The following is a 26,633-nucleotide window of genomic DNA, read 5'->3' on the forward strand; positions in this document are numbered from 1 at the left end:
CAACATAATTGCACATCTTCTCCCCACAGTGCCCTATTTCACACACAGGAATTCTTGCATTGCATCTTAAAGCAACTTTAGTTCCTGCTCTTCCTATTGCACAATAGTCAAAAATATTGGAAGAAACCCATATCCCTTAATTTCCTTTTGATTTATGCTAAGAAACGAAATAGATAATATTTATTATAGTATTATTTATTTATTATTTATATTTTCTACAGAAATACATATGTATATATGCATACAGAAATATACACATATATATAACCTTTTTCTATTTATCTGTACTTTTACTGTCTTGCTTGGTTGATTAGTGTTTGACCATAACCAGGATTATTAAGAAGTGACATTAATTGTAAGTAATTACATTTATTCTAAGATATAACTTGACATTATTAACATTATTGATTATTCTAGTGTCTCTACAAAGTATGTAACAGGAGAAATACACATTCCCTTCCTACCATTCAAAAAGCTGAGGAGAACCAACCCTTCTCTGTCATATCCACATGAAAAGATCTTTGGAAATAAAAGATAAGCAGTATTTGTGCTCATGTAGAAATGTGCTGTTAAATACAAAGAGCTGCTAAAACAATTTTAAGATACTGATACAGCTTCCTAATTGGGAAGTTACCACCATTTTATACATTGAAATACTAAATTTCAAGGGAAGAGCCCCTACTTAGTAACTCTCTGCATCTGCTATAAAATTAATATTTAGATTTCTTTTAAGCGAAGACTAGATACAAAATTTAGCTCTTTAGTGTCACTTGTTTTACCATAGCTTTTAAACATTTTCCTTTTGTGCATAAACCAGTTTTAAAATACTCTGGAAACTCTTAAAAATATGAATGCACTCAGAATAGAAATTAGTCAGTCAAGCAAGAATGCGTATAGTTACTCTAAAAAAGAACTTCTGGGTCCCTACAGCATAATTTTCTTTTTTCAAAATAAGATGCATTTACAAATTATTAAATACATGCCCAGTATCCATAGTTCAATTTTTTTTCCTTACAACAGTATATAAAGGCTGAAAATAGGATTTTCCCCCCCAATTTTAGTTTGAAAGCAAAATGAAGAAAATATTCTGTGCACTTAAAAATACATCCAAGTGTGCCAGGTTGCAGCCAGTCAGAAAAAGCAAATTGCACATGTGACATCTCTGTACAAACAGCATTTATTATTGCGTTGAATCCTTAAACTGGTTCATATAAGCCCTTCAGAGTTAGAGGACAGGGTGTATAAAAAGGATATCCCATGATCACTCCAGCTACCACACTAGTAAAAGTTTTTGAAATAGGAGGAGGAAAATAGCTGGAGCAAGGCCTCCAAACAATTAAAATGGTTATAGTACCAATAAAAGAGTTGATGACTTACTGGAATCAATTAGTCAGCCTGTATTTTCTCACAAGGATGAAGATGTTCGTGTAGACAAAGCAAAAGACCCTGAATATCCTGAATCTGTGCATTATTTCATGTTTCTGGTTAATTTTATCATACTAAAATTTCAAGATAGGATGGAATAATTAATTTTTATGTGGCTTCACATAAAACTTCTTAGTGTGCTTTTGACTCCTCCCAATGTCCATTACACCTGAAATAATTTGGTCTTGGGTTTGATTTGATGAGGCATATGTTTCCTAATTACATTCTTGAGAAGGATCATGGAGATGAAGGGTGAATGAAGAAATTCTGTAACTGTTTTCGTTGAGAGTGGCAAAATATTTAAACTGTGAATGTGCTGGCTCTAGAAGACATTTCTTGGGAGTTTGCTACAGGCAATTCAGTAACATCAACTGGTAAAAAGCTGGTCCTTAACTAGTTATCAAGGCCTGCTTCCAGGAAGTTCTCTAGAGCGGGAGGCTTCATTAGCCTCATGGGTATCTGCATCTTTCTGTCTATTCAGCTTTAGACCTTGAAAACTCCCGGAAATTTCAGTCCTCCATTTCTAAATCTTGTCAAGAAATTGCTTGTTATTAGTCCAGTTGAACTTCAGTGGGGGCTTTCAATAAAGAAAGTTACACTGTGGTAACCAACCAGCTAAAGCACACAAAAATTAGCTTACATTTCCTTTTTTTGTTGTATCTCATTCTTTGTAAGTGTAATGTCAAAGATACAAATTAAATTAAAAATAATTAAGAACTAATCCCTTATCTTTTATGTGAAAGGGTTAAAACACAATGGAATTATAGCTCCTTTTCATAGGATTTCTATCCAACATTATTTTGGGTAAATCTCAAGTGCTGGAAATCAGTACAACTCCTAAATTTTCAGTGAAACTATGCCAAGTTATACCATTTCAAAATCAGCTGAGTTTAGCAATCCTTATTCAATTAAAAAAAACCAAAACCCTTTTATTGATGTTTCATGTTAATGTAAACATTCAATTGTTTACAAATGTTTTAGAACAAATGAACATTCTTTCCTTTGACAATTAAACAAATAATTTAACAAGAACTTTTGCAGTAGAACCATTGTAAGAAATCTTAAGAAAATATTAATTAGAACCCTAAGCAGTTTGCAGCTCTTGATTTGTCCAGAGTTTGCATCCAGGTAATGTGCAATATAAATATTTCCTGTTTGAAAACTGAGAGCACCTGTGGACAGACAAATCCTTTGAAGCCTCTTCTGTCCTCTGTGACCTTGAGTGATTTCCTTGAAATCTTGTGCTGTTTTTCAGTTGGACTGAGGGTCATTTCGAAAATGCATTGCCGAGGGTTCAAAAAACTGAAATAAAAGTTTAGAGAGGGTTAAGCTGTGGGCTGTTAACCACTGTTAACAACTGAGTTAACCACCAAAGCCACATTCTAACTCTCTCAGCAGACTCAAAATAGAACTGCATTACAAGGAGAATCCTCTTAGAATTTGCTGCTCATTACCTGGATCAGCAAAGCTCAGTTGTAAAGTATGTATAGCAATGACTGTTCCTCCTAAACTTTATTTTTTCAATGTTTAAACCGAAAAATGATGTAACAATATGCGCTAAAAGCTTTATAATATCAATGTACTGAAGCTAAATATTTTTCCTGCTCTGTTCTTTTTTCTTACCACCTGACATCATTAGCATCTTCAACCTATCACGTAACTCTTCTCCTGCCATCCTACCTTCTCTGCATCCAAATAATATCGAGGACTCAGCAGCTTTGGTCCATTCAGTGACTTTGTATTTTCCTGTGCTCCCAAACATAAAAGCTGGCTTCTGCTTCTTTTTCTGAATTGATCATCAAAATTTTAACATCATCTCCTCGTCTAGTTTGATTCACTCTATCAGTACATGTTTTATTACATGAAAAACTGTAATATAGTGTTATATATAAAAATTAAGAAGATAAATTTAGAAATAAGATGCATAAGATGATGTGGCATATGCATAGTGAGTTATATGACAAAGGCAGTACTTGCAGCTCTTTAAAAGGGGACTCTGCATTCAAAATCAAGCAAATTTTAAAATGAACTGTGTGTGTAATTCACCTATCAAGATCACTGTCATAGTATTCATGAGTATTCAGCTCAAAGACTTAGGAAGATTTAAAACAGAAAACAAAGCCAAAATATGCTGTATGGCAAAATAAAAAGCTAGAATATTGTCCTCATTTTTCCTTCAGTTTTTCCTCATTTGTCAGAAAGGTTTGCTCTTCTTTTAAGAACTTTTCTATTTGTCTAATTTAGACAAATGTATGTTGTTTGTTACTGTGTGGAGCTTCTTGTGGATAGCAGATATTACTGTACCCTACAGAAGAACATGAACAGTAGAATTGTGACTGTTACATCTCCCATTATAAATCATGGGTATGCCACATCTTCAAACCTTCCATCTAATTTAATTAACCTTACATACAGATGGAGTAAGTCCTCTTAACAGTAACTCTAATGCTTTATTTTTTTCACAGTATAAATAGCACAGTGATATCACTAGAGTTAGCACCTGTCAGCATAAAATCTTTTGAGAGAAAAAGGGGTTTATCTTACAAGTATCTTACTGCATTTTCTGTAGTCTAAAAACTAGCATCTCTTATTTTATACATTTTGTAGCCCTTTGATTATATTAGGTTCTACCAATATACAGTCTAATAAAATGCAGACAGAACTTCACTAGTTTAATCTTTGCTCTGACCAATACAATTTTCATTCTCTAATGCTATTGCTACTCCCCAGTGCAAACCCATTTACAATGAAATATCTTATGTATCAAGTTGCACAATGGATGATTGCTATTGAATTTTTTCTCACTTATTCCAATGGAGAATTGAACACTTATTTTAAATATTAAGATCAGAAGATGAATGTTATCCCCATTCATTTATAAAAAGCATTCAGGTGAATTATTTAATTTTAACCTGGATTTTTTTTTTCTTTTCTGTTCTTCCTGGTTTGTAGGACAGGTGTCTGCTAAGAAATGCAGAAGCCTCTCTATGAAATGGAGAACATAAACCCCCTCTCTCCAAATTATTATAATTTTGAAATCACGGGGCTCTCAGGCAAAAATATGGGAATTAGGAATAACAGTTCTTTACTAGGGAAATTAAAATAGAAATACAGTACTACAAAGAAACAAACTCCAAACCCTGACAAAGTCAGAGTACAACCTGACACCCCGTCAGGCAGGGTGTTGGTAGCAGTTTGATTAAATAGTGGCTGCAGTCTTCTTGCAGTGACAGATGTGATTTAGCTGAAGCAGTGCTCCTGTAGAAGGTGCAGTTTCACTCCAGAGGTCCAGTGGTGATATGGAGAAATCTCGGGTTTTTTTAGAGTCCAGTAGAGAAAGGGCTACTCAGTGTCCTAGAATTTCAGTTTTTATCTAGGTAAGAAAGGCTTGGCTCTCCCCACTGGCTGGAGCAACTCTCAATGGGATAAAGTAATTTTATCAGTCACACAGTGGGACTCAATGGTCCATTAGCAGAAGATAACTCCCTGAAGGAAGGATGGGGGGTGCAAAGATAAAGAACAATGCCCCACAGGTTTCAATGGATGTCCCATCAGCAGAGTATCTCCCACAGAGATAAAGATCACTGCCCTACCTGCTCACAACAGATAGTGATAGAATAGATACTTTGATCACATCCCGTATTGTAAACCAAGACACTTTGTCAGTGTTTGGAGTTTGTTTCTTTGCAGTACTGCATTTCTATCTTAATTTTCCTAGTAAAGAACTGTTATTCCTAATTCCCATATCTTTGCCTGAGAGCCCCTTAATTTCAAAATTATCATCATTTGGAGGGAGGCAGTTTACATTCTCCATTTCAAAGAGAGGTTTCTGCCTTTCTTAGCAGACACCTGCCCTCTAAACCCGGACACGTGCCGAGCCCCACTGAGCCTCGCGGCCCCACGCGGTTCAGCTCGCACTTCCGGGTTGGCAAATTGCCAGACTTTTTTTCATGTATAAGGCGCTCTGGAGTATAAGCTGCACTTCTGGGTTCCGACTAAAATTTTAGTCAAAAGGGTGCGCCTTATACGTGTGAAATTACTGTACTCAGTCCTTAAAGTTCTCAAAATATTGCAAGATACAATACACAAAAAATGACTTTTTCATTTCTGTAACATATGGTCCACTATTTAAGCCATAAGAAAATTGCTTAGTAGAGTACCAAACTAGTACCAAACAGCTTAGAAAAGAGCTCCTCATTTCATGCAACTCTGTGTCATTACACCAACAAGGCTGCTCATTGTAGCTGAGGGTCTGAGTCCAGAACATGAAGTAAAAAACTGTTCTTGCTCTTCCTTCAAAACTAAAGGAAGAGTCTGGCTAGAAAATAATGACAGGAGATGAAAATGACCTTTGATGCCAGTGCTATAACCTGCTTTTACAAACAGGTTCATGAAATGCCCGATTTATTCTCTGTGTACCTCCAAAGACAGTAGGTAGCTGTTTGGTTTAAGCACATCAATTGGTGAATGATGTTCTCCACTCCAAACTGCACTAATAAAAATCCTAGAAAGCTGCACTACAAGAACTGGTGCATTGGAAATTTGTTTATATCAATTAATTAGACTTTTTCCTCTTTCTGTTTTTTAAGCAGAAGTCCCATAAACTCAAGAAAATAACTTAGAAAAGGCTAATATACCTGAAATACTGCACAAAATGCACTTTTTAAATTGAACAAGCTGAATAATACTGTAACAACATTAAATCTATTTGGCCCGAGGGTGCCAAAGACAAAGTTTAACTGCTCTTGAAGCATGCTTTGTTCACCTAACTTTAGTATCTCCTCTGTTTGAAATTAAAATCTTACATATTTTTAATATATTTTTAAAGCAAAAAGAATCCTGGTTGTTGAAAGTAACAACTAGCGATACAATACTTGAATTAGAAATCTAGTGGTGTATATCACAATTATTATTAGTTATAACTGAGTACACAAATGGGGAAATGTAATTTTGGAAGATGAGCTGGTCAAAATTTACATAATTATTTATATTCTTCATAATTCAAAACACCTCAGCTGTCAATACGGTTCTCTTTTTTAAGTCTTGCTGCTGGACTTCCGTCATTCTGTAATGCTACTACAGAACATGGTTTTTGAGCTTCTGAGCATATTTATGAGCTTGCACAGTAGCCCTTTAAAAATATTTATAGTCAGCACTTAGTCCTAGATTTTGGAAGTATTTTTAAAGCCTGGTTCTAATGTTATTATCATTATACAAGGTTTAGTGTAAATATTTCATCACTTCCAAGGGAAATGGCAAGTATGTTCCAAATATTTCTAGATCCAAAATGTGCATGGTTTAATGAAATCACTGGAGTCTTGGCAAGCTATTGCAAACTGAGGAGCTGGCCTCTAAACAGAAGTTGTCATGATCAGACGTGAGCTTTTTGAATATCTCTGTTCTCTGAGATAAGTAATTCGCACACATAGTCAATATGTTAATAGCAGGATCAGTAACTGTGGCACAAATGCTAAATTTACCACTGGGCAAGGTTGGAGTGGCCAGGAGTCGGCAGCTGTGACCTCTTGAGAGACATCTGCACAAGCATTTGTAAGAGACAGTGGCTCCTACCTTCCTGTCCTCACAATTCCATAAAAGCTGCTTGGCAGCACACTCCATCTCTGAAAGACAGCATTTTCTAGATCATATTGCTAGCAAAAATTAGAGTCTGGTAGAGCAGCAGCCTTCTAGCAGAGGTAAGGTGCCACCAATCAGCTGATCAGCACTCTCTTGTTTCCTCTGAACTGCAACACCTCTCGGCTGTCCGCAAGATTTCCTTCTTCCTGCTTTACCTTTAATCTAGGAACTAAAGGTACAGCCTGATCCCCACTCATACCAGATTTCCAGCCTCTATTTTGATAGGGACTTTGTGCATTTAGTGCTATCTAAATGCCATCATTATCTCTCTAACTGTCCTAAATAAACTAAGTGTACAATGAGACCCAAAACTCTATAGCAATGAGGCAAATGAATGTATTTTTTACCAAGGAAAAAGGACACTATTAACTTTATTTAGGCAAAAAAGGGGGGGAAATTGAGATTTAAAGCATTAAAGACCTAAAGTTTAATGACTGATTACTAACTGATTCTTCTAGACATGCTCTATTTGCAGGGCATATGTCCTTTCTAGACCTCATGGATATCTAAACATGTAATCACTCTCTGCCTGCTTCAAAAAAACTAGAGCAAAGATTTTTCAGCCTTATCTGCATAAAACAGTACAGCCATATAAAAATCACAGGAAAAATGCATTGAAATGTACAAAACCAAGGACTCTTGATTCACAAACTTTATACTGCAGTTATTAATCCTTTATACTATATAACAAACTTTTTGAGTACACTTATGGTATTAACTCCCTGAGAAAACCTTAGGATATTAAAGTTCTTATCTCTTTCCATAGCTTCAACAGATATTTCTACCATTCCTTACAAAAGGTTAAGAAACAGAAGATTTAAGATCAGTTTGTTTGCTGAGAATGGCATCATACACTGTCTTACAGAGAATTTTCTGCTCACTGCAGCATGGGTTAGAGAGAGGTGTTCACATTTTCCCTCCTAAAACAGCCTTTCTGCATTGTGCTGAGTGCTACAGCTGTTCAGCTGGTTTTTTTTATGAGAAAACACTCTAGTATTGCTCAGAAAGGACTGATGAACTGAGTTGCAACAGTAAATGAACAATTGAAATAACGTTGCCCAATATGTTTACATATTACAGAGGAGTATTCAGAAAATTTATTACTCACTTCCATAGTGTCTTTTGAAAGATAAACAACCCAGTACACCAGGTTGAATCCTGCAAATGCCACTGGAAAAAGGATCCTGGAATACTGGTCTATTTTACTTGCGCCTCCAATAACTGGTGGTTGTGGTGGAGCTGGTGGAGGAACAGACAATGGTTGACACTGGGCTGCAGTATTTGATATTATGCTGGGTTCAGGAGACTGCTCTGCCTGAGATGTTATGGAGTTTACTCGCTTCTTCAGGTTAGAGTTGGAGTCAGAATGCTGTGAAAGAAAAAAGAGGAAAAAGTGGTATTTGGATACAGAGTCTTAGGTTTTGTGATCTCCAGACTTCTTTCCACCTTTTAACTTAACTTTCTGATTTTATTGTTGTTTCTCTGCTATAGTGCAATCTCAGAAAATCACAAAAATCATGCATCTATACAGAACGATATATGTTTATGGCCTAAAGCTTTGTTGTAAAGACATGAAAGAATATATGCTTTTCATATTTTTAACACTGTGGTAAGTAGAAGTTCCAAGAGAGAAAAAGAAAATATGGAGCTAAAAGGGAAAGAAGGTAATGGTGTATATAAATTGCAGTAGGTTGGTATGACTGATGCTTGTGCAGATATGGATCAAGATTAAATAAAACAGCAACACAGGCTGGCTCAGGTGCAGTCTTCATTGGCTGAATCCATTGACGAGTTTGATAAACACTGAATGGCGTTAAACAGTCATGCAAGAACTAGAAAAATGATGCACAAAAGGCAATGGACTAACTTTGCAGCTGCTGAACTCATGAATGCTAAACTGTCCTCTTGTTTTTTCTAGTATAAAATTTCATTTTTAAGTCTATTTCATAATTGCCACAGCAATTCCATGCATACAACAGAAGACAAATATACTTAACTGTAATGGGATTATTTTTACTTTCATTTATGGTGAAATGAAACCAAATTACTCCCATATTCTGCGCAGTATTCACAACTAGGTCCAATTACTCTTCAGAAAGTTGCATTAAAACTCTTATGAAAATTTAGCCAGAACTCAGGGACATGTAGAGCTTACCTCTTAGTTACCAGGCTAACATGTATATTCATTTTGTACATCTGTTCTATTTGGGGTCATGTTGCCATTACTGTACTTTCAGAAGAATAGAAGAAATAGAGTTCTTCCTTCCAGAAGTTACTTAGGAATAGGATCTACCACAGGCGCTAAGGCTGCTCTAATGTATATTAATTACCCATTTTCACAGTAGTGTCAAATAGGAGGAAATATTCAAAAACCTTGCTGCTACTGCCATATCCCAGGATGGCCATTAGTGGATGCATGGCAGCAGCTCTAAGATTTATCTGATGGCTGAGAAAATACAGAAGGATGCTGAGAGTGACTTTGTTTGTTGATTGTTTCGAGATGAAGTACTGTAGTGTTCTGTTAATATGGAGCTTAAGCCTAAAACTTTGTCCATAAAACTCATTTCCCAGATTATTGATGAAAAAATCTTGTGCACAAAATCACACAGATGTTCTTGGATTTGAATACAAAGCTTTTTTGGTCAGCAGAACAAGATGACCAAATGACTGAAGCAGATGAGGGAAGTCTTGGACAATATAAATAACTACCAATATAACAGCATATACATCTATAGTAAAATGGAAGACTAGCATTGGAATGATTTTAAGGTAGAAAAATACTACTAGATAGGCAATTTCCAAAATCATTCATTGAGAGTGATTTAATGACAACCATTCACTTAAATGTAGCCCACTGTCAGCATTTTTGGGATTTATCTTGCAGGAGTTCTAAGCATGGGAACAGATTTTAGTCAATCAGGCAAATGACTGAGTCACTAAAAGGAAAGGAAGCATTTTCTGAAATACATTGCCTGCTCTTGTACTTGGGCCACAATTTCTAGATAACAGACTAACCTAGCACAACTGGTGCCTCCTGGGTGACTTAAAATATTTGTAACAGGAATCATCCTTCCAGAAGTCATTGTTACTGTCAGAGAATCGGAACAAGTGACATTTCTACAACAGGATACCAAGTTCTTTTCATGAATGAATGGACTGATACTCAACTAAAATTAGGGAGAGGTGGATTCCTTACAGCTGATTTTAGTCTAAATAAAAGGTGAAGAGAACATCATCTTACTCCAAAAGGAAAAACATACTTTTTCTTTATTTCCCTTACCTATTGCCCTTTTACTTCCCCTACAACCAACCACCACTTCCAATTTGCCCTCTATACATTATATGACTATTGTCATGTTCTGAATGGCTATTCAACAGCATTCCTGCTCTGTGCCTATCTGGAACACAGATGTTTAGTTCTGTATTTTCCAGTAACACAGCAAGCAACGGACAGATTTAAAGGCAGGATGATCTACAGATGTGTCACAGAAACAGAAAGAGGGTTATCCATGTCCACTTGCGCTAATCATAATAATAATCCCACTCTATAAACAGACTGGCTGGCTGAGCCTGCCTTCCTGCTTTCACTCAAGTTCTATTCTATTTTGCCTGAATGCCCTGCTTTTAACAGAACTGTACATGTTGTAAGGTATCTTGTTTTTCAATTTACTGTGGAATAACTTGACCTTTTGTGGAGAATATGTGGTTCCTAAAAATACAAACGTTAAGGTGAATCCTAGCCCTTTTTATCTACAATATTCTGGTACAAAGTGGGTCAAATTCTACTCTGGATTATTCAAACATGAATCAGGAATTACAGTGCTGAGGTGATGGCATTAAAAGTAAGTAGAACAGATGTAGCATATGGGTTTTGGATGATGTTTAGTACTGAACATATTTAGAATGTGGAGGTAGTAAAATCTTTGTGATCATTTGGATAGGAAAAGTGCAATAGTGGTCATTATTTAATTTATATTTATTATATCTCATTCCTATAAAAGGAGGACTGCTAAAGTAGGAGGATTATCTCAATGTGGCTTTATCTCAAGAAAAACCCTGAGTAGTTCTTTACACAGTCTTTAACAGTCTAGTGTCCTCACAGCAGCGAACTCGGGGTCAAGTCTATTTTCTTCTAAATCCCTACTCAGGATGTGGAATTCTAAGTCCAAATTTATTTTGGATGTGTAATGAGGATGTTTCTCAGTATGGGAGTTGTTTGTAGATCAGACTGCTGCCCCAAAACCACACCTCATACTTTTCATTGGAATTCCCTGCTAAACCAAGAAGAGGAGGCAGTGAGGAGACCACATAATTTCTTATTACAGTTGTTCTGAACAGCAGCTATAGTAATTTGTCTACTATATCTAGATTTAACTTCTCATTTTGACAAAGATTACATACAGTAACATCATGAATGTTAACAAAACACAGAGGGAAAATGGAAATGAATAGCCTATTTTGCATAGCTCACAGAGCCAATCACTCAAGTGAGGACTGTTTTACAAGCAAGAACAAGAAGCCTGAGGCACAGCACACTGTGTTGTATGAAAATAATGGATTTTCTTAAGTTATCAAACCTTGATTCAGAAGAGTACTCTTGCACTCATGTGGAATGTTAGTCCCATCAGGCAATTAAACTTGCAACTCTGTGAGTAAGCAGTGACACAGAACAGATTGCCAGTTGTTTAATGCGAGACACCATTACACTGGACTAGACAAACACTGGTATGCATGTAGATGGCCTGTAAGGTATAGTCTGCCTTCTTATTAAGCTTTTGGAGCCAAGCTATCTCATCTCCTAGAAAGCTCACAAAGCACCCTCATCCTGTCTCTAAAGCTCTGCTCTCTCACAGCTCTCCTCAATATCACTAGAATTTGCTTATACTCAGAATATCTCAGGAGGTTTTAATCAAATTTCTTGCATTCCAGATCTAAAAAAATAATACATACATACATACATAACCTTGGAGTAAACAGAAATCTTCATCTCCTCTTTCTGATTCTTTTGGTGCATGCTAACTGTGCATGAATGCACTTTGTTCTTATGTTTATTCCTCTCAAGAGATTTCTGTAATTCATATTTGTAGAATTCTCTCTTTTGCTTTGTACTGCAAATGCATATTCTCACTATCAGTTCTGTTTATGATTTAATAGTAACACGAGTCTCTTATACATGCAACCCAGATACTGGATAACTTTAAACAAATTAGTATCTGTATGTGCCTCCTTCTCTCTCTTTTACTCGCATCTCTTTTTCCTGCTAGCAATGCAGTAATAAGAGATTCATGAGAATAAACTCTAAAAGTTTAGACAAAAATAAGGTGTTGTTTCTTCTTTTCTTCATAATTTATTTGATTAAAGGCACTGAACTTTCCTGACATCAAAACACACACACAAAACAACCTAGAACCAGAACTGTCTGTAATAGGCAGAATGCCTAATTAGATACCATTTTTTGCCTCTGCTCATTAGTATATACAGTTGGAGTAATTTCAACCATTACAGACATAACAGCACATGCTAGTGACTTATGTCCCATGGTTTAAACATAGTTTAGCCCCTGTATCCACCAGCATGATCTGTAAAAACTCTCCTTAGCTATTGAACAATCCATATGCAGCATCTTCCAGCAGGAAAGTTCATTACAGTATGCAACATCATCTTTTGGCCATGTACTAAGGAACCTCATTCAATACAATCCTGTGCAGTTTCAGTATCCATCTCATGGCAAAGATTCATTATAAATGCTAATTTGAACACTTTTTTGAATGTTTCATTAGTGGGATCTGATTTTAAAAAATGTATATTGCAAACAGTGTGTATTATTTATAGATAGAAACAATGTCCTGCATAATCAAAAACTGAAAATAGTTTAGAAGACATAAATAGCCCTAGCTTTAGGCATCTCTTTAGGAATTTTAAGTTACCTTTGCTAGAAATACTGAGGAAAAACCATGCAGACTTGTTTTCATCATTTCTTACCCTAGTAAAAAGGGTTAAATCACTCAGGTTAAATTATTCACTTGGAGCATGGGAAAACCATGTTCAAATTCTTTCTTAACCTCTAGGAACTGAAATTCACTTCTCTCAGAACACAGCCTAAACATCAGGTGAAGGTGAATAAGGGGAGAGGCTGTTACCTTATTACTTCAAAGCTATTTTAATTGGCATGGAAAAGTCTAAATATTTATATAGGCAGGAAGCATAACTGAAAAATAGCCAATGCCCATTAAATTAAAACTGCTGTCATATAAACCAGATATGCAGTAAGGAGAACAGAGACTGGAACCTTAGTCATTCTCTTTTCAGTATGAATGTGCTATGGTAGAGTTTCTTCTTAATGTTTATTTGCAGCATGCCAGAAAAAACATATAATTGGAACAGAGCCTCTCTGCTGTCAAAATATGTTTTTACATTAAACAGATTTAATTTTTCAAAGCCACATTTGGCTCTTAAATCTATCAGTGTCTGTCCATAAGTTTTTTTTCTGTAATTAAATTTACTTTATTTTGTCCTCACTACCCTCCTGCAAAAAAAGTACTGGGATTAGGCCTCAATCTTCTCATCTTGAAGCATGTATCTATTTCTAGGATGATATCTAAAGGGTGGTTGATGATCCAGATAGAAGTACTCTGCTACATCAGGATACTCATTAAACATACTCAATATATTCCAACATAATTATAGGAAACTAAATTCTCTATACTGGTGACATATGGCTGCTCTGCAGTTGGCAAGGGTTGTTAAAGAGAATAGGAATCCTTTCCTGCCCAAGCCATGTTGTTTTGAAACACGAGGCTGGAGGGAGAAGGAAGCTCTCCCACAGATATTTCACTGCTTATTTCTGTTAAAACACGAGGTCTTTTAGAACATAACTAATCAAGCTGTTACAGGGTGGCAATCTTTTGTCTTTTACATGTAGTCTCTCACATGGAAAGGAAGTCTTTTATTCCATGGGGTTACTCCCTGACCATCCTAAAAAATGGTGCAATACTGCAAATGGTGTGCTCTACACAGTATAATCAATTCCCTTCCCCGCAACTTCCAGGACTGGGGTCTCCCTAGAAAAAGAAAGGCATCAAGAGGAAACAATGCAATTGATATAGAAAATATAAATTTGAAATCGATTTAAAAGCTAAATGCCATTATGGTTTTATATGTGCATGTGTAAGTTGTTTGGTTTTGACATGCTAAAACCAGCTTGGCCACCATATGAATAAGAACAGATTTGTGTCAGGGTCCAGATGAATACTCAGCTTGTTGCCGTCATATTCTGCAGTGGAACACCCATAGTTTTGTATTTCACACAGGGATTGCCTGCAGCTGATGAAGAGAGCAAGCCAAATTCTGCTCCCAGTTAACTGAGGTAAATAGAGAGGTTTTCCTGGAGCCAGCCCAGGCCTGCTGGGCTCTCAGCTCTCCACTGAGCACACAGGCACAGCCTCATCTCTCTTACTGATCCCACAACAGTTCAGTGGCTGCAGCATTTTCTCCTACTTTCATTCTACAGTAGAGCAGAATTTGGTTTTCTGACATACTTCTTTTCTCACTGTAGAGATATTTAATAAAATTATAAAATTACAAAAACCTGTGCGAGAGACTTTCGTTTACTTGAATAAAGCAAAATTATATATATATATATTCTGTAGATGCATTTATCTTGATTTTAGGCCCTCACTCAACCTGGAAAAGTTTCTAACTGCTATTTTGTAACTCTTTTCTATTTTTATTTATACTAAACCCATTTATACCAAACTCTCCGGGGCTTCTCTTATGCAGTAGTGGGTCTACTTGTCACACAAAAAGTGCTAGTTCAGACATCCTAAGGTTATTCCCACCATGATTTCCTTTATCCCCTCTTCAGGCAAGTTAAAAAACAGATAATTAAAAACATATAGTATATGTGTTATTATTAATGCTGCTGCTGTTAGCAGAGTTCCACCGGCAGTTGTATAGCCATAAAAATTCTGAAGCACATTTGACTTTTTGTTTTAGAAATGGACTCTCTGAAACTAAGTAAACCTTTAAATCCTCATGTCAAAATATCAGCTGACTTCTAAAAATGCAAAAAGACACAGTTTCCTATTCTTCCTCCTATAACTAAAATTCTAACAACTATACATTGAAAAATCACACAAAAAATACTACAATATTACAAAATACATGGAAAATTTTACTATGCTATCTAAAAGAGTGAAAAGAAGTCAAAAAGAAAAAAATAATAGATTAGAAAAGGCACCATGTACAGGGTATGAGAGAAGAAAAATACGTTTTTATAATCAAATAAAGTATATACTAAAAATAATGTATAAGATATGGATTCTCTTAAGTTTTTATTTTTAGTGACTTGGAAAACAATGTTTTTAGAAGGGAGACAGAGAAAATGAGGAGAAAAGACAAAAAGAATAGCAGGAGAGTACAATAAATGATCAGAGGTAAAGAATAAGTACTGAGCACTGTAGCAATTAAGGAAAAAAAAAAAAAAAGGAGAGAGAAAAATCCAGAAGGAAAATAGTTGAAAGGATTTAGAGGCAAACAATTGGAACAACTGGGGAATACAGGGAAACAAAGAGTAAACTGGGACCTCAGAAAGGACTTCCTAAACCTACATTAAGAAAGAAACTGAATATTATGCTGTATGCCTTAAAAATAACTGCCCTAGGACCAGTAATGTAGCTACAGAAGCACAAGGTTCAGTGAGAATGACAGTCCTGAGGAAACGGTTATATGCAATCAGCCTGTGTTAAATACACTGTTAGCATTCAAATTAGACACTTCAGGTCTGTTTCACATGAAATTTTACTACTTGCAGTATATCTATTAATAAGACAACATACAGAAGTTCCTTCCCTCTTATCTCTACCAAACTAAAAAAAAAAAGGAATGAAAAAAGGAAAGCTTCTTAAAATCTGTTGTTCTGTAATCACTCCTTTTTCCCAGAACGCCCTTCTGGAAGGCAACCTTTTAAATCCAATAGCGAATTCTTCTGGAAGCCTTTTTGATGACATCATCTCGCCTTCAATTGAAAATTCCCTTCATTTTTATGATCTCACTGAGTTTGCTCTTTCTATTACTGCAGTTCTCACAGAGAACTGATCCTGGGAGAAAAAAGTGGTGGATACACAGGGCTTGAAAATGACTGCTTTGAGCAAGATCAGGTCTGCAGAATTTTGTGGGCATTGTGGGCTGTTTTAGAGACTGAGTTTACTTTGGGACCCTAAATATTATGGGATTTACTACTCTTCTAGATCTGTATGTATGTATCAGCTAGATGCCAACTATTTTCTTGAGCAGATTGTTGCAAGGCGCTTCCTGTATGTGTATTTTATTCCTAGATGCTATTTTTTTTGCTGGTTCTTACTTGAAAAACCTAACAAGTTAATATTTACAAAACAGGAAGGAGTGTCTTCAGCTTGCTCTCTGCTTGTTTATGGCTGAAGACCTTGATAAGAAATTTGGGTTTTTTAACGTTGTAAAACTGATTTTGAAACAGGAAGGCCACAGTAATAAATACTACATTAACACATGTTGTGAAACAGCGTTCACGATTTAACATGAGATTTACAGAGCAAAATTTGCAAGCAATTCTGACACAGGTTTTTTTTTTATACTTTTGATACTTTAGTACACTTTCAACTAAAATCCATCCTTCATTCATGTTCTTTTCCCACCAACACAGATTTCATAAAGGTAACAGATGCCAAGTTTATGTAAAGGCTAATTACCCATCTTCCAGATGACTTACTTATGGTCTGTACCCTTGTACTACAGTGATCCCATAATCATCTGGGTAACGCACATGTTCATTCCATTGTACACTGTCCCACAGATTCTGCAGACTTACTGGGAGCCACAGCTGCCTGACAATACTGCCTACAGCATTACTCAAGAGAAGTATGATGGTTAACAGTCTAATCTCTTTCCTTAAATATCTTGCCAAATAAACATCTCTCTAGACAATCATATTGCAAATTTAAATAAACACTACAAATAAATGAAGTATTTTCATTTTCTGGAATCAGAACAACGTCTTTGAAAAACAGACACAATCTGGTTACATAATCTGTTTCAGGTTAAGATCATTTTAATGTTCTTTTGCATTCACAACTTCAGCTGCCTGTTCTTATATGATGCTTATTATCAGAAAAGCAAGCAGTTACCGAGACAATCTCGTCCTCTGCCGGTACAGTTGCTGCTGATAGTGCTGCTGCCAGGGCTGCTGCCCTGGCTGCCTTCCTCATCGCTCTCTGAGTCTGAAGATTGGTGAAGTAGTTGACAGCTGCAAACTCAATAAGTGCAGAGAAGACAAAGGCAAAGCACACAGCTATGAACCAATCCATGGCGGTGGCATATGACACCTTGGGAAGAGAATGGCGAGCACTGATGCTTAAAGTGGTCATTGTGAGAACTGTAGTGATTCCTTAAAAACAAGAGAAAGAAATGGGGGGCATTAGAACTTTGCTTCAGCCCTGCTACTCTTAAATTCATATATATGAAAAAAACCAAACCCTTTTGGATTTTAGCATTCATCCTACATTCCAGCTAACTAAGAAGACTCCTAAGTATTTTGTTTCCTTAAATGACTGACATATACTGGATTCAGCATCTAAAAGGTCTGGAAAAACTTCCTTAATGCACTGAGCACACTGAAAGGTAAGATAACATTTTAGGCGGCACAGATTCTTAGAATTGTGGTAAATATGGCTATAACAAAATCTAGGCTCAAAATATGAAGGAGATTTTCCTTGGGGGTTAGTACGTGGAATGTTTGGCAGAACATATCGTCATTTCCCAACAGTGATCCTCTCTTTCTCCTGTTGTTGTACAAGACAGACCATGGCTTACAGAACCCTCACTAAATCAGCCAAATTCTACATTAAAACCAGTCAGACCCTGATCCAAACATTTCAAGTAATAACACTTTGGTCCCCTGAGCTGTTAACTTTAATCACTTGATACATTTTTCAAGATTCACTAAGAGTATCTTGATTTGAAAGTGCCCATAGTTACAGAGAGGGAAAGACAGAAAAGCTACTTCTCTAGAGCTGCTTATCAATTTTCACAGAGTAAATATGATAATGTAGATCACAGGCCCCATGGTGTTCTTCACATGAATTAATGAATTTATTCTTTCTGTGTTGCAGTGTACAGCATTAATAATGTAGGAAATATACTTGCTTCCTACTGCTGCCTGATACAAGCAAAAAAGGCAAGAACAAACTCAATCATTTACATACAAGCCTCTGTGACTCATATTTACTTATAATTATGCCTGCTAGAATGTAAAAGCTGTGGGTATTTAAAGACAGTAGGATGGAGAATATCCTCCTCTCCTATTTTCTGCAGTTGGGCAAGGGTAGGTGGTGAAAAAAGATGTTACAATATTATATTGTAATGATCATGTTGAGTTGATGAAGCACTATGCTGTGAGTGATGCTCAGAGGAAAGGATGCAGTGTCATAGCATATTGCAGCATCCAGACAGGGTGACATTACTTTCAGATTTTCTCTGCAATTTTTTCATATGATGTGGCTTGCCAGCTGTCTAAGGTTAACTATGTCCCAATGTCATTATTTAACACTTTTAAATAAAACACAAATAGGAGATGTTATAGAAATATGTAGGACCCCTACTTCTCGCAAATCTGCCAGACTAAATACAACTATGCTGAGATCTATTTCAATTTCAAAGGTCCAGAACGAACTTTTTAAATTATGTGTGATTAGATTAGAATCTGTCCATGTGCTAGTTAGTAATATAATTGATATATTCTGTGTCTGAATAAAATCTTACTGCAATGGGAATTCAACTTAGGAATATGTCTCCTATTCTATTACAGATATAGATAAGAATTCTTGCAACGTGGAGTGAATATTGATGAAATGCTCTGCACTATGGAAAGCTACTTCATCAAGCTGAATACCAAATAACAGTTGGTAAACTGTGCAACTGTTGATTGTTTACCCTTGTCTTTACAATTTGAACACCTTGGAAAGTTTTGAAGAATATGCTACATAATGCAAACACTGAAATCTGATAACTGGCATCTATTTTGCAGGTAAACAAAGTCCTTTAATTATTTTGTGCTGACACACTGGTTTAGGCATGTTATTCTTCTACTATTAATTTCTCTTCTCTCAAATTTAGTTTTGGGACTTGCAAGTAAAAGTGAAAATTTGTAATTCAAGTGTTTATAGTATGATTAAACCTACTCAATTTAAAAACTTTTTCACTGAAAAGGACTGGAAGTCTTTTTTGTCATAAGGAATCTTCCCTCTTTTCCTTAGATTAAGGTATTCAGAATCCATGGGATATTGGACAAGTCAGGACTACAAATGCAGACTGTGCCCTGAGAGAAATACAAATGGAATAAGGATTGAAATATCACAATACAGAAAGGGGTTTATTTTACTCTTTTCATAAAATGTTTTCTCAAGTCCATGTTACTCTTCAATAAGAGGACAATACCTAAGAGCTGTTATTCCAGTGTTTGGGGTATTTATGTAATTATTACCCAACTGGCTACAGACTACTTGCACATGCCTTCAAGCATGCACAGTTACCCTCCATGCCCACTATGTTGCAAGTGTGTTTTACTCAAAATGTAGAGGATGTAACTCTGCAGTTACAACATGAAGTTTCATTTGGCAACATGAAGCCAAATCAGGTAGCACCCTATCTGGAGTACAAACCTCAGATATATATGAACCAGGAGACTCAAAGCTTTGAAAGTATTAATTCAAACACCGGAAAGGAAAAAAAAAAAGAAAAAGGAGTCTGCCATGCAGTATGGGTACATCTTTCTCATTGTAACTTCAGGCTGTGCTAGGGACATTACTCATCTCACTGATCTTTATCCATCTAAAGCCCTTGTTAGTTGTTTAGATACCTTTATAGTCAAGGAGAAGAGAGCACTTCAAAATGAGTGTTAGATGAGGTACCTTATGTCAGATAATAACTCCATTCTGTGTGGTTTTTTTTTTCTTTTAAAGCTTTAACTCATATTGGTTTCACAAGACAATAAATCCATAGGAAAAAAAAATCCTCTTTAAAAAAATGAAGATGTTGAAATTGTCCCTTCCTGCATACAAAAATGTATTAAAAATCACCACAAGCAAGTCTGGCTAAGCAAACATTCTGAGTCAAGAATTTTGACCTTCACAGGCAAATTTACTATCATTTGATTTCATTTTAGTATTGTCTTTTGCTGACTGAAACCTACTAGCTGCCTTTCTTAACCCCCCTGAATTACAGTATCTGATAGATACAATGGATTCAGTACAGCGAATTAAATGAATGACAAAACGAAAAACACAGATACCAGCCACGGTTCTTGCTGGAACAGATTCTTTGTTGATCCAAAACACAACTTGAGACAAGACTACAGTCATGATGCATGGAATGTATGTCTGAATGAGATAGTAGCCTATTTTCCTTTGCAGATGGAAATAGAGCAGCTGGAGTGAATATTCGCCTAAAACAAACAAGTAATGAAAGGCATGAGTGAATGAATGAACGAACGAATGAATGAATGAATAAATGAATGAATGAATTAATGGTAGATGTGAGGCTGAGCTGTTCAAAGACCTTAATACAGCATACCAAAAACTGTCCTGGCTGGAACAGACTCCTTGTTAATCCAGAAAGACACCTGAGAAAGAATGACTGTCATAATGCAAGGAGTGTATATCTGTATCATGAAGTAGCCCATCTTCCTTTGCAAGTGGAAATAAACTGTCATGATTACATATTCACCTGGTAAGAGACAAGTATGTCAGCATTATTTTGGCATCAGATGAGTAGTGAACATTATTGGCTTAAAACCAACATAATATGTTCTGGGGAAATCACAGACCTCCTAGTGCATAATAAAGATAAGCTGCTTAAAAAAAGGTAAACTGACCTTATGGAAACAGAGCAGAATGATATTCATTTTATATACTGTTTTTACTGGGGTAGAGATGCAGTGCAAATTCTTACGAATCTCATGAAAAATTCTTTATTTGATAGGACTGTATTGAAAAACTGTCTTTTAAGACACAATGGTTAGAGTCTGTCCAAGTTTTACTTTTTAAAATGGCAAAAGATAATTAATTTCATTCTATATGAAAAAAAACAACCCTGTAATATATTATTAAGATGTTTCACAACACTGGTAGTTTCCACATAGCTCCATCTTACCTGTGTTAGATTTAATTGTTTCACTAGATACAGTTTGTCCTATGAGGTCATACTGGAGAAGACTGGAAGACTCCTGTGGTACTTCTACTGAATGCAATGGTCCTTTTTTCCAAGTATAAATTATTTCACTTTTTGGATAAGCATCTGAGTAACAAAGGGGAAAATTACCATTACTAATTACATCTTTTATAAGCAAGTGAAAAAGTAAGTAGAATAATCCCTTTTGTAGCTCAAATGCCCACAGAAACATGCATCCTACTCCAGTAAGTTCCTAACCTATTAATGAAAGAATGAAAAAAAAGAAGCAACAATAAGAGAATGGCTGAGGTGGGACTTGAGTGGAACCAGCTTTCACATCTTAATTTGCTGTAAAACATACACATTTATTACCACAGCTCAACCAAGTATTTTCAAAATTTATTACCACAGACTAGGTATTTTCAAAATTATAAGTAATACAGTAAATGTAGCAGAGGTTTTGAAGGACCAACTTTGACTACCAGAAATATAATAATAATAAACAATAAAAATGCTTCAATAGTCACCCTTCTGTGAATAAATCCATGTCCACATGAATGGTCTGAGTCTCAGAGAACCAAGTAAAATTCTAGAATAAAAATACAACTTAAAATTTCAGCTATGACACTAAGTAACATCTTAGGATCTTCTGACCTGCTGACCAAACGTGTTACTTTAACAAACTGAAAGATACAGAAAAACTTACAGCTTCCAAATTTCAGTGGACAAGCATGTCCATCCATTGGGAAGTTCACCAGCCGCATAGGACAATCAGCATTAATCGTTAGTCTAGAACACATAGTGTAGACAATGAAAAATTATGGTATATAGGAAAATGCTGATAGAATCAAAAACACAGGTCAACCAAAAGCAAAAGAACAAGCTCTCACCTCATTGTGTAAAGAATAGTTCCATTCTGCATAATTCTGAAAAGTTTGTTAGGAGTTGTCATATTGTGAGCAATTGATTTTTTTCCATTTCTAAAAAATGTGTCTGGTGTCCAAATTTTACTGACCATTAAATTGTTCAGTCTCAAAATTTCAGTTGGCCCACTAAACTTCAACCTCTCATCAGTCCACGTCTGACGAAAGAAGACATCCATTGTGTATTCCTACGGAAAAGAAACAGGGGTTGACTTCTGTGTAGGGGTCAGCAATCCCAAGTGGCTGTGGGGACAGTAACTCCGTAAGACAACCTAACACATGTCAGTGGCATTTCATTTACTGCTTACACACTTGATCCTATTAAGTAGTTACTGAAATTAGTAACTTAGATTAAGTAGTTACTAAAAATGTCATCCATGAAAACATATCCTATTTTCTTATTATTTGAAGAATAGCTACAAATGAATCAGTGAACAACCCTCATTGTACTCTCATAGATAATAATTTCATTCAAAGTGATGGAGTTCTAAGAAAATACAAATGTCTACCTTTCAAAGTGCAAGACCAAACTATCAATGTTTAATTGCCAGAAACAAAAAGATAATCTCAGTGACTCTTCTGCAGTTTCCTTTGGATATTCACAAAGGACTGATCTGAGTCACATCACAGGATTACAGTGTCAAGTTAACATTAATTGATGAGACTCTTTTTCAAGAATTCTTGGTAATGTTTTCACTAGTCTTCAGAAAAGAGCTCTCTACGGAAGTTGCTAAACCTGGCCAGCAGCAAATTTTGTAAGAATACAAGGTTATGCCTTCTCTTAGACTGACTGATGAACAGTAGTGGAAAAACTGTGGTGGTCCTTGGAGCCCACAGTTATCTGCCTGCAAACTGGACTGCAGGCTCAGGTGAGCTGGTGTTAGAGGAGTGCACAAGGGCAAAAATAGCAGCCCAAGTCAGCCTCTAGAAAGAGAACAGCAATGACATCCTTACTTCCATGACTTAACACGTTCTTGGGCGCTACTGCTGTACTTGCCGTAGTTCACCCAAGTCTGCAGCTGCCTGAGTCTGGGGGCACACAGCATGACAAGGTACAGCTGTGTCAGCACTGGCACCATTCCCCCGCAGCTGCTCATTTGGTTGCCTCCTACCAGGCAGCGTTCTGCAAAGCTGTGCTGGGACATGGGTGCTCACCATCTTCTTCATAAGGTTGAAGAGGCCTCTTTTACCTGTGGCCCGTGCCCTCACCTGAGGCTGTGTGCGCCTAGCCCTGGCTAGCGCGACCGGGAAATAGCTGTATGCAGCTCTGGCCAAACTGCTCTGCTGGGCCCTAGAGATTGTCTAAGAGATTAAGCCTCGTAATCTGCTTTAATGACGGTCAACTCAGATGCCACCGTAATGAATCCCGGGAAAACAGAAGGGGAGGCGAGTGGGCCCCTTACCATCTCCACGTCGGACACCGGCCCGAAGCTGGTCACGTAGATGTCCGTCTTGACTTCTGTCACGGCGCCTGCGGGACACGGACAGGGGCTGGGAGAGGAGCGGGGCTGGGCCTGAGGGGCCCCCGGTTCGAGGGCAACGGAGACGGCCCGCAAGAGCCGGGGGCTGCGGGGCACAGGCAACTTTGTCGCCACTTTTGGGGTTCCACCGCCTCCCTCCTGCCACGGGTCCGGAACGAGCTGCTTTTGCCCGGGGCAGCCGGAGCGCTGCCCCTCGCCCTTCCCCACCCGCCGGCTCCCGGAAGGGACGGGGCTTCCCCGCTACCTCCAAATCCCGGTCGGAGTCTGTTGTCGTAGCCGTCCAACAACTTGTCGAGGATCCGAGTGATGTTTTCCGAGTAGAGGTCCGTCCCGTCGTTCTGGTCCCCCAGCACCGTCCCCACGCTGCGGGAAGAGGCGAGTCCCCGTCAGTCCCGCGGCCGCAATCGCGCCTGCCAAGGCCCCGGGGTGCGCAGAAGGGAAGAGCTGCTCGCCCACTCCTCCGCGCTGCGGGGAGCCCTGGGGGTCGGCGCGGTGGCGGGGTCTCACTCACCTCACAGCGACACATGCCCAGGCGAGCAGCAGAGCCATGCCGCAGGTGTGTGCGGGGACACCGAGGTGCCCTCAGACCCGTCAGCTGGAGCCAGTGTCGGTGCTCATCCTTCCCCTGGGCCCCGGGGCTCGGCCGGGTGAGGCTGGCAGAGCCCGGCTGGCTCAGCCCCGGCTGGCTCAGCCCCGGCCCCGCGGTCCTGGGCTGGCCTCTGCCCGGGGTGGGGACGTGCGGGGTGTCCGCGGCCGCGCGTGTCCCTTGGATTCGCCACCGCCGTTCAACCTCATCTGACTGTTCCAGGGGGGGAATTAGGGTTTGAAGGGACGGTGCGCGGTCGGAGAGCAGTGACAATAATCGAATAAGGTATTAGGGGAGATTAAAAGGAAGAAATCCACTGCTAGTTTTGGCATGGAATTAGCAGGGACCCGTTAGGAAATCTGGAAAAGCGCTGGCATCTTGCTGATAGAGATTATGTTAGAAATGGCCTCAGCTTTTATTATGTTTATGGTTCACGGGGAGATTATTATGCAGTTTCTACATCATTAGAACTTTGGAGGCGGGGAGAGGGGACCCTATAGTTTACAATTTACCGGGGGTTTAACCTTTCTCAAAAGTTTTCCTGTTGATCAATTCTTCAGAATTGTACAGAGATTTCCAATATCTAAGCGTTGATATCTAGACATTGAACACTAAAAGTTGGTTCTGGTTCAGATTTCTAGGGTTTTATGTTTGTTTTTCTTGGTTGGTTTTTTTGTTTGTTTATTTGGTTTGGTTTTGGTTTTTTGATGGGGTTTTTTGCTTGTTTGTTTTGGGGGGTTTTTTGTTTGTTGGTTTTTGGTTTTTTTTTTTTTAATACTAAGCTGTTTTGGAGGGTTACAGACACAGATTTCACTCAGACTTTAAACCAAGGCATTACCAGGACTTTTGTTAGAACTGGAGCTCCTTACTTCTAAACCACTGGGATTGTATATCATTACTAATTTTGTCCTGATAAGTACTGATCGGATCATTACTGTCCCTTCCTTCAGTAAGTGTGTTAATGTAGTCAGCCCTAAAGAAAAAAAAAGTTTACGCTGCTCCAGCTTTTTCTGTGGCCTTATTCACAAAAAACAAGTGAATTATGTAACACGTCATTTAGCTACACTGCGAACAAAGGAATTGGGTCCATTTTCTTTCCATGTTAACACGGAGGGACAAATAAATACACCAAAATAAATTAATTCTTTTAGAATATTTTGTTGTATAAACCTCTTTTTCATTACCAGCTTCTAAGAAATATATATTAATTACAATGAAATGGAAAAAATGTATTCGCATGAAACTACAAAAGTGATGTATTATTCAGGAGTAAAACTAAATGAAGACCGACACTGTGGTTTTGTGTTTAAGAGAGACTGTGATGCTACAAAACCAAGAGAATTCAATGATGTAATTGAAAATACAAGATACGCACTATCACTGATTCCCTTTCCCTTTTGTCATGGGCAGTAATGTGACACAGGTGGGCTCTGCATACTGCCAGAGCTCCAGGTCTGCCTTTGAACAGTTGGAAACATGAGTTCCTGAGAATCCCTGGAAATCCTCTCTGAATACACCAAAGATGTGAATTCTGTGAATTCATCAAGGGCTGATATAGCTCAGGATTTTTGTTGTTATTCAGAACCATGCATCTGCATTAATTTATTCATAGATAATACTACTGCATCTATGAAAAATCAAAGCTTTGCATGAAATACTAAGTGGCATAGGGAAAAGAAGAAAAGGGAATTCAACAAATCAGAATCTTCTGGGGTTATGTTCTTCTCTCTGGTCTTGATTAAAATCTACCACTTGAAGCTTTACCCCATTTTTCATATATGTTTAATCTTAGACACGTTTGAGTTACTTGTGTGCATCACTCTTCTCAGAATATTAAAACTGTGCTTTGCATGTAAACATTTTGTAAATATGCTTCCATTAATATTAAATATGTAAATACACTTAAAAGTTTAGGGCTCTTTTTTTCTTTTATTTTATTTTTCTGGACCCATTGGATCACTTTATTTACTTCTAGGGGTTCTATGTTCCATGTTTTACCTTGCATCTCCTCCTGGTATAATGTCCTGTCCTTTTTTCAATAAAGGAAAAAATGTCTTGGCAAAATATTAATAGGAGTATTCAAGTTTCCTTCAAAAAATGTGCAAGAAGAGCTAACTATAAAATTAAGCATATGCTATGTCCCATCAGCATCCCCAGCTGAATAGAACACATCCAATTTGTCTTCTTTTAAAAGGTTTATTTTTGCAACTTCTTTTAATAAGCATCTCCTGAGTATTAAAATGCCAGTGCTGCATGGGGCCACCAACCACTCCTTACTTCTTTTATTTCACTTTGGTTTTATGTGAATTAGGTAAGTCACATTTTCTGTTAATGGCATAATTGTCAGTTTTCTTTTGTTTAATGGCACCCTGCTCCAAATTA

At 37.4% G+C, this 26,633-nt stretch overlaps 1 protein-coding gene across 2 annotated transcripts in view; it reads right to left on the reverse strand.

Moving 5' to 3' along the window:
* Positions 1–293: 293 nt before the first annotated feature.
* The window catches only part of GABRA6 (gamma-aminobutyric acid type A receptor subunit alpha6), a 69,592-nt gene continuing 43,252 nt past the window's right edge, over positions 294–26,633 (reverse strand). Inside the window, exons 1-10 of one of the 2 annotated variants that reach the window (XM_033073082.1) lie at positions 24,177–24,331; positions 23,910–24,028; positions 23,588–23,655; positions 22,152–22,372; positions 21,968–22,050; positions 21,244–21,387; positions 20,665–20,817; positions 17,223–17,482; positions 8,171–8,431; positions 294–2,727 (exon numbers count right to left, since the gene is read on the reverse strand). In XM_033073082.1, coding sequence (XP_032928973.1) covers positions 2,677–2,727; positions 8,171–8,431; positions 17,223–17,482; positions 20,665–20,817; positions 21,244–21,387; positions 21,968–22,050; positions 22,152–22,372; positions 23,588–23,655; positions 23,910–24,028; positions 24,177–24,214 — 1,398 coding nt within the window. In that variant the 5' untranslated portion in view covers positions 24,215–24,331 and the 3' untranslated portion in view covers positions 294–2,676. Of the gene's footprint in view, positions 2,728–8,170; positions 8,432–17,222; positions 17,483–20,664; positions 20,818–21,243; positions 21,388–21,967; positions 22,051–22,151; positions 22,373–23,587; positions 23,656–23,909; positions 24,029–24,176; positions 24,332–26,633 lie in introns of those variants that run through there. The other variant, XM_033073083.1, reaches the window with a different exon arrangement.

Source organism: Catharus ustulatus, chromosome 15, assembly GCF_009819885.2.
Source record: "Catharus ustulatus isolate bCatUst1 chromosome 15, bCatUst1.pri.v2, whole genome shotgun sequence".
Classification (NCBI taxonomy): Eukaryota; Metazoa; Chordata; class Aves; order Passeriformes; family Turdidae; genus Catharus; species Catharus ustulatus.